The sequence below is a fragment of the Montipora capricornis genome, chromosome 8 (genome assembly GCF_036669925.1).
Source record: "Montipora capricornis isolate CH-2021 chromosome 8, ASM3666992v2, whole genome shotgun sequence".
Classification (NCBI taxonomy): Eukaryota; Metazoa; Cnidaria; class Anthozoa; order Scleractinia; family Acroporidae; genus Montipora; species Montipora capricornis.
The window spans coordinates 32,356,589-32,365,216 of NC_090890.1; the positions used below are offsets into that span (position 1 = coordinate 32,356,589).

Below are 8,628 nucleotides of genomic sequence, written 5' to 3' on the forward strand. Positions count from 1 at the left end.
ATCGGTCAAGAGACTGAGTACGAGACGACCTCTTGGCGGCGTTCAAAATGGCGGCGGTAAGTGAACATGTGCTGCAGCAACAGCAAAATCCTTCTTTGGTTTTCCCTGGAGAAAAAATAACTGGAAATCGCGTTAGAGCCGTAGATCTTTTATTGATAACTGATTTTGTTATCTAGCCTTTTGAAGCACAGAGATTCCAATAAGCTCGCGAAATTGTCAAACTTTGTGGCCGTAAAGATAACTTGACAGCGTTTGTAGATTCTGTATCTCTGAATCTGTAGGGTGAAACGGGATGTCATTCTCTTTGTATGCTTCTCCAATTCTCCTTAAAGCCTGAAATGTAAATGAAATTCATTTAAAGAAGGAGAAAATACAGCAACTAAGAATACATGTACTTGTACATAAATTTTGCCATGGTAATAATTATCAACATCTTTACTTATTACTAATGTTAGCTGACTGCCTCTGCAGGTCGCAGCACAAAAAGTTCAGGAAGTGAGAGACATAACAAGAATTGAAAGAATAGGTCAGTGGCAAATTATTATTTGCATGAACTTCAATCATTCGGGTGTAAAAATACAGGTCACATTCGACAAGAGACTAGGAGTCAATGCGCCAGTGATGAACAACTAAGCCAAACGTTTCCCTTAGACCTGAAACAACATTTCGCAGAGTGATTAGGGCTAGGAGACACTTATGGTGTTGTTTTTGTGTTTGTAGCACAATGACATGTACCTTGACCTGTGGAATGCGACCTGTGTTTTAACACCCGCCGATTTAAATCTTTACTCAAATTGGCTGACGTTAAATGAAAAGTCTTTTAAAGTTGCATTCTGGAGCAGCAGACACAATGATGTACTGGGGAGAAAAATAATTTAATACCGATTTTCCTTTTGTTGTTTTTTTTTTGTTTTTGAAAAATCAAACAGCCATTTCATTTAGAAAATATTTATGTACAAAAGAATTATTAATATTTAATGGCGCATTGTACATTTTGTCATGTTGCCTAAAACTAGGCTAAAGCAAAATCTTGTAGTTGAAAACATAGGAAAGTTATTTTGTGTGGAGCACTAAGAAATGCTAAGCTCTTGGCAAAACTGTCTTCCACATGCAACAAAGAACTGCCTTTCAAAGAAACAGGTTCCCTGTGCTGATGAGTACGGGGAAACAGACCTCTGTCGCGGGTGAAAGCTCACTTTGATCCAACCGCAGTCCACAACCTTGTACGGCACTTTTCAAACCGCATTCCCCATGATATGTTTGCTGATTGTGACTTGAGCCTTCTGTGTCCTGCGCATTCCTTTACAGTATTTTCACTGTTGTTAAGTGGTCCCACACAACGTGAAGTATCACGTAAGGATTCGGCTGCTATTAGTAACCACCGCGCACACACTTAACACAACGAGTTTCAACCCGTGGCAGAGGTCTCTTTTCCCGTACTCGTCAGTCTAGCGAACGCAAAAAGAAATAAGACCTCTGCTAGCAGGAAAAGAAGCAGGACTAATTAAGCATTAATAAATTAATGCAAAAAGTGAGACACGAAAAATATCAGTACTAAAAAAGTCTTACTCCACTTGGAACAAACTAAGCTTGCTAAAAATAACATTGATTACCGTAGTATACACTTTTTTACCTAAATTTAATAGGAGCTCATTCACACATTCGTGGTCTTGGATTAGATGATGCCCTAGAAGCAAGACAGGTACGGTCTAAATAATATTATGACTTTAGTTGCATCGTATTAAAATAACAATTGTATTCCAGACTTCATCCATTCTTGAATCTGGAACTGTTGATTTATCTATCACAATAATAACTGGAGTTTGAAATTTGTTTAAGAGATACTCATGATTGACTTTTCTACAGGTTTCCCAAGGAATGGTTGGGCAAGTTGCAGCTAGGAGAGCAGCTGGTGTTATTCTAGAAATGATCAAGGTGTGTTGTTTTCTTGTTTTTTTCCCAGTGAAATTATTATAATCATTAACCTATTGACTTCTGAACCTTTGCCCCATTGAAAAGTAAAATCGTCTGGCATTAGAGAGAGTCTCACTCCCAGCCGAGGCAATTGGTTAATGGTTGTTAGATTGAAGGCATTTCTCCTTAGTTGATTCTCCTATATATAAACATTATTTGTTTATTTATTTTGCTGCTTTTTTTATGTTTCTTTATGTTTAGTGTGTCTGGTTCTGCTTGCTTGTTTATTTTAATGTATAATGATTTTAATCTGATTTTGCCGCTCAGTCATTTAATGTGTACTAGCCTGCATGGCAGGCACAATAATGCGGAGAGAAGGGGAGAAAAACGCATGAGGAAAATGCGCGAGGGGAAAATTGGGAGCCACCCTCCCATTTTCCCTTTCTTCCCTTTTAACGCCTACCATGCAGGCTAATGTGTACAGTCGTACATGTAAGTTAGGAAGGGAGCTCATAGTAATAAGCCCCCCTTTTTAACTTCCTTGCCAGGAATAAGTTTTTCTTTCTTTTGTGTAATTAATGTTAATATAATTCCTTTAACTATTACACTGTATATATTTAGAATTGCTTGATATATATATATAATTTTTTTTATTCTTGGCAAAATAAATAAATGTGAAATCTAACCCATTGACCCTAAACCCATTGACCCTAAACCCATTGACTCCTGTCTAACGCCAGACAATTTTACCTGTCAGGGGCAGGGTTTTCTTTAAGGTTTTAAGTAGCCGGGGTTTTTTGCAAAGTAGACAGTTGTGGGTCCGGAGGACCCATACGATGGGCTTTTGCCCATCGCTTCTAGGGGGGTCCGGGGGCATGCTCCCCCGGAAAATTTTTGAAAACTGAATGCCGGAAAATGCATTTCCTGACATTTTGGGCCATGAAACTCAGACATTAGAGGGGTGAATCAAGCTGCAATTATACTATGAAAACCATGTTACTTAAAGAAAGACGAAGCGACATTTCAATAATACAACCCTATAAACAAAAAGTTGAGTGATATTTTTTGTATCTTTTTGGTGGTTTTGCTGGAGCTAACGAGCATGGGAAATATTGCCACTTGACAACTTGTAAACATGGCACATACTTGAAGGACTAGACCAGCAAAGGCTTCTGATTGGTTGTTAAATAAAGAAGCTGATTGGAGGATACGCCAATGGCGTAAAGGATGTTTCGATCCTGTTTAGGTGTGAAGATGACACACATTCGTTCCATTGTGTAATTAGCGGGAAAATATGGTTGCGGAACTTGGTTGTAGTAATTTCGAAAATTGAAAATCACTCGAGCGGTTTAAGAGTGATGTAGTTTTTTCCGAAGAGTTTAGGAGTTCCGTAAAGCAGTGAGAGTTGATCAAGAGTGACATTGGATAAAGATCCGTTGTCATGTTGAAGCGTAGAGATGCCCTCGAGAGGATGAGCACTTACGCGGGCAAGTAGGATTTAACTCCGAGGAGCGTTACGTTCAAGTGTTTAAATAAAGTCTACGAGTCCTCAGCTTTTACGTTCGCTATAAATGATCAACTGAAAGGTTCGAAGTGAAAACGAAGGAGCGGTTAGTGAATGATCAGGGGCTAGTTTTGTTCCTCAGTTGAGTTGTGGTAAGAGATGCGTGAACGCAGGCTGAGCGTGTTGCTAGCAGAACATCATATGTAAATTTCCTTCTGGTTTGAGAACAAACCTTTTGAAAGTGCTTCTTTGTTTACAAGTTTTTTTATGATTGCGGCGTGATTAAAGGAAGTTTTGCGCGGACTAAAACGTCCTTGAGTGATTTTTCCTTCCTGTAAGATACAATCGGGGGCTATTTAAAGATATCGAAATCCAATATGGCGGACAACAGATCATATTGTTCCTACTTTCCCGCCACCGCAGCAAGATTTTTTCAAAACGAAAGTCTCAAGCATAACGTTTTTAAACTGCCATTGAGTCAGAAGTCTTTTATGTGTTTTCAGAAAAGATAGGCACTGCAAATTTTTATTTGTATTGAGCCCAAGTAGTTTAGACCTCATAAACATCATCTCCTCTAATGTCTTGACTCTTCAAACAATGAAAGTAGCCGGCGAAACCTGACAGAGAAGCCGGCGAACTTCGCCGGCTGCCGGCTCTTATATACAACCCTGAGGGGGGGTGTGATCAAGGAGGCAATGGGTTAACAACCTCCATATTCACTCAAGAATGACTCGTGGGAGACACCAGACAATTTTATTCTCCAATTGGGAGCAGTTAAAGAGGCTACTCTTTTTTATTTCTAAAAACATGTTTGATGTCCACGTCAAACCAGGAATGGTGTCGGAAATCTTAGGCTTTAATAATACATGTAAGACCTCGGTGGCATTTGCCTGCCATAATTACTAATTACATGGACAGTACAGGAATTTTGCAGCAGGCCCTTCACTGGATTGTTTTGTTTTCGTAGGAAGGAAAGATTGCTGGCCGAGCAGTTTTGATTGCAGGGCAGCCTGGAACTGGAAAAACAGCAATTGCTATGGGTAAAATATAAACGTTTTCATACAAAACGTTAGAACCTTTGTGATAGGTGTATATACTGGTCAATACTTGTACTTTTGCATTGTCTGTAAAGCTTAGGTTTTTAAATTATTATTATTGATTATAATGATATGAAATGCATCTGTTTTCAATACATTTTCAGGTATGGCACAGTCGCTTGGTCCTGATACCCCTTTTACTGGCATAGCTGGCAGTGAAATTTATTCGCTGGAGATGGGCAAGACAGAAGCTCTGACACAGGCATTCAGAAGGTCTATAGGTGTTCGAATAAAGTGAGATGAACAGTTCTTTTAAACGTCTTATATTGTACCTTGGTTACAAGTTTGACCACTGAGCACTTGTGAAGTACATCCATCACCATGAAATATTAATTTCACAGACGAGTGTATTCGACAATATGATTTCATTAAATTAATCTGATTACATGAATGATACAAGTTCTGGTTGTACAATGTATTTCGAGGAAAATGTTATTAACCAGTAAACTTTCAGCCCATACTACCTGAAAAAACACAGTTAATCATCAATATACATTGTAAATTTTACTGTAGTAGAACTCTTTTTCCTTTGTTAAGAATTAATTGGAAAATAACACAAAAAATGAACAATGATGTGTTGTCTTTATTGATTTGCTCTCATCAATAACACAGTCATTGGAATGCTGACAGGAAGGAAAAGATACCTGGGTCTATGAAATGATGGCTATATTTAATAATAATTATTAATAATGACGAACTCAAGGGGTCCTTAACAATGTATAAAATTTAATTCAACTGGGAGTTGGTATGTGCCTTGAATTAATAATTAATTGCCAAAAATTTGGAAGCAAAATTATTTTGCTGAACAAGGCACTTTTCTGTGAGCGAGTGAATTAAGTGAAATCCTTATGAAAGATTGTGTGGATACTCTTCTTTTAAAAAGTGGCTAATTAAAGACAATCACAGAGATGTTTTGATGATCTTTTTTTTCCAAAAACTTTGTTTTTCACAACTTTTTAGGGAAGAGACAGAGATCATTGAAGGTGAAGTGGTTGAGATACAAATTGACAGACCAGCTAGTGGAACGGTAGGCTACTCTTTATTTTATGGTGATCAGTGTATACTACAGACTTTATTATCAAGTTATTTGATAACTTTTGAAGTAGATGCCCAGCCTAATCAATGTACATGTAAGCAGCGCTCACTCTTGTCTTTTACAAAATGTTTTAGTGAAAATCAATGTAGAGTAGCAGTGACTGGCGAATTTCTGACAAAGACGGTGATCGGCTTCTAATGAAACCCCTGGTTTGATAGAAACCAAATGTTACTGTGTGTTACTTTGTCACAATGAATTTTGTTTAACCAATTGACGAGTTCCTAAACCACCCCCATTGTAGACAGAGTATAATCTATTAAGTCTCACTTCAAGGGTTCAATGGGTTAAGCATCAATCTTATAGCTTTTGCAGTCGAGGAGGAATTAAGGAGGTGTGCTACATGTACATTTTGTTCAAAGTTACTTTGAAGAAAATTTGAGAATGGGGTAAAACCAAAGATCCTAATGGCAAACTCCTTTGAGCAGAATAGCTATAGAACTAACAAACTCAAATCTTCAATATGATGTTTAGCTTTCATCACATTAAATAAGAAGTGAAGATGATTTTTTCCAGGATTTTACACTTTATGGATCACTTTTGCTGGTGACTTATTCCATAATTATTTTGGTTATTTCCTGAAGTAAACAGTGCCTAATTGAAAACATGTTTTCAAGTCAATAGCCCACTTTCGAAATATTAAAATTCAGTCGTAAACAAAAGGTATCATCTCGAGGCTCTGGGGATAAACTTATACAAATCCTTATATTTATTCCCCAGAGCCTCGATATGATGCCTTTTGTTTCTGGCTGAATTTTAATATATCGAAATTGGTCTACTGCAAATAAAAACTAAGAAAATAAAAGTTCCCCATGCATTTCGCTGTCACGCATGATCTTTAATATTCGGTGTAACCTGCAAAATTTATTTGCAATACTTTTTCAAAAAATCTTTAGTAGGATTGATTCAATACCTCCAAATTATTAGAAAAAATAATCACTTGAAACAGTTTTGTACAAATCCTCTCAATTTGCATTTTATTTTCATATGGCATTAAGTTATCTACATGTGTCTTTCATTCTCAAATCCTTCAGGGAGCCAAAATTGGCAAGCTTACTTTAAAAACTACAGAGATGGAAACAATATACGATTTGGGAACAAAGATGATAGAATCTCTTACAAAAGAAAAAGTACAGGCTGGGTTGGTATCATCACTTTTTAAAATTTACATGTACTGTTACAGTAGTTGTTAAAATTTATTCCCTTTTGAGGAGATGTTTTTTTGAGGAAATCTCAATTAGGGATATTTTTACGCTTTAAAACTATGCAGAGAAAGTAGATCTTCGTAAGTACTCTTGGTATCCAAAAAGAATAAATTGGATGTAACCATGCATTCTTTAGAGATATTAAGCTTCAGTTTGAGAAAGAACGCCATGCAGTGCTTTGTACATGTTCATTGTATTTTAGAGCTTTGTACAAATATTGTTCATGAATTATCGTTGAGAAATGCATGGTTACCCCCAATTTTCTTGTTGGATTTCAATAACACTTTTTAAGATCTACCTTTCCTGCATAATCATAAATTGGGGCAAACATACTTTTGACTTACCGGTAGTTGGCACCGTCTCTAATGATGTGGCTCATGCTTATTCCCTCCTGGTTATATCTCTGAGACCCCTTCCCATCAAAAGAGTAAAATGCAGGCAATTACACTTTGCTTTATAAGTAAAGCACATCATCTAATGGATGTTCTTTTCTTTAATTTTAGAGACATTATAACTATTGACAAAGCTACAGGGAAAGTCTCCAAACTTGGCCGATCATTCAACCGAGCACGGGATTATGATGCCATGGGGCCTCAGGTAATTGCATTGTAACCTTGGTGTATGAGATTATTATCACCTTAAAAGTTAAAATGTATTTCTACAGTCAAATTATCAGTCAAATTATCGCCCAAATCTTGTTTTTTTGTTTTTGTTTTTTTTTCCAGACCAGGTTTGTTCAGTGCCCTGAAGGTGAAATACAGAAAAGGAAAGAAGTTGTTCACACTGTCACTCTTCACGAAATCGATGTCATAAACAGCAGAACACAGGGTTTTTTGGCCCTTTTTTCAGGTAACAAATTCTGCCTCTTAGCCTTTGGCACCCAGATAACTTTTGCCACGACATAACCCACCCAGCCTTTTGAACTTAGAACGTGTGTGCTTTACATACAGTGCACACTCTTTTTTTTGTGCACCAGTCAAATCAAGTCTCTAACATTCTCCCTCAGGGGCCAGTTGTTTGCACGATGGATAGGGCTGTCCACTGGATAAATCACTATTGGTTTCGCTATGACTTATCCGCTGGATATATCCGGTAGATAAGGCCTAGCGCTATTATCCAATGGATAGCTATTTATGTGGTGGATAGCGCTATCCACGTTTTGAACGACTGGGACCAGGTATTTAGATCCTTACCATACACCTGTGTGTCCAATATAGCGGATAAGTCACTGTGCACCCCTACCTCCCTTTCACTTGGAATGTTTTAGCGGGAGACCAGGGGTGCCCTTTAATCATCATAGCTTAATGATCCTAGCTCAAACCTGATCCAGATCCATAGGTTTGATATTTCCAAACCTCTTTCCTTTAGCAAGTCAGAAGCAAATCCTCAATTTGACGCAAACGTCCTATTCCGACATTATTTGAGGTTACATGTTAAAATTTCATCGCTTCATCCCGAGGAGATTAAGATAATCAAGTTTTCCGGGGTCTGAACCAGACAAATAGTCAAATGCCAGAATTGTTGGGCAAAAATTGGAACAAAGAAAAAACATTGTGCGTGTGGACTGTTTAAACAGTTTGAAACCTGAGACGACTTTTGATCCAACGATTTGAAAAAAAAAAGTTGATTACTTAAAATTTAATACTATAGTTACACTCTCCTGATTCAGTATCCAAAAATGCGTTAGTTATGTTGTTGAATAGTGCTCAAACGCCTTCAACTCCATTCAAAATCGTAGAGAACAAATAAAAGGTTAAAACTATGTTGAATGAAGGCGTGAAGCAGTTTAATTTCGAACTACGACGCTTATAAAAG

The 8,628-nt window shown here is 37.4% G+C and overlaps 1 protein-coding gene across 1 annotated transcript in view; it reads left to right on the plus strand.

Annotated features, from left to right (window-relative positions):
- The first annotated feature begins 15 nt into the window (after positions 1 to 15).
- The window catches only part of LOC138060009 (ruvB-like 2), a 17,708-nt gene continuing 9,095 nt past the window's right edge, over positions 16 to 8,628 (plus strand). The window contains exons 1-10 of the mRNA XM_068905683.1: positions 16 to 56; positions 472 to 526; positions 1,647 to 1,702; positions 1,867 to 1,935; positions 4,386 to 4,458; positions 4,620 to 4,749; positions 5,476 to 5,542; positions 6,643 to 6,749; positions 7,317 to 7,410; positions 7,539 to 7,662. Coding sequence (XP_068761784.1) covers positions 48 to 56; positions 472 to 526; positions 1,647 to 1,702; positions 1,867 to 1,935; positions 4,386 to 4,458; positions 4,620 to 4,749; positions 5,476 to 5,542; positions 6,643 to 6,749; positions 7,317 to 7,410; positions 7,539 to 7,662 — 784 coding nt within the window. The 5' untranslated portion in view covers positions 16 to 47. The remainder of the gene's footprint in view (positions 57 to 471; positions 527 to 1,646; positions 1,703 to 1,866; positions 1,936 to 4,385; positions 4,459 to 4,619; positions 4,750 to 5,475; positions 5,543 to 6,642; positions 6,750 to 7,316; positions 7,411 to 7,538; positions 7,663 to 8,628) is intronic.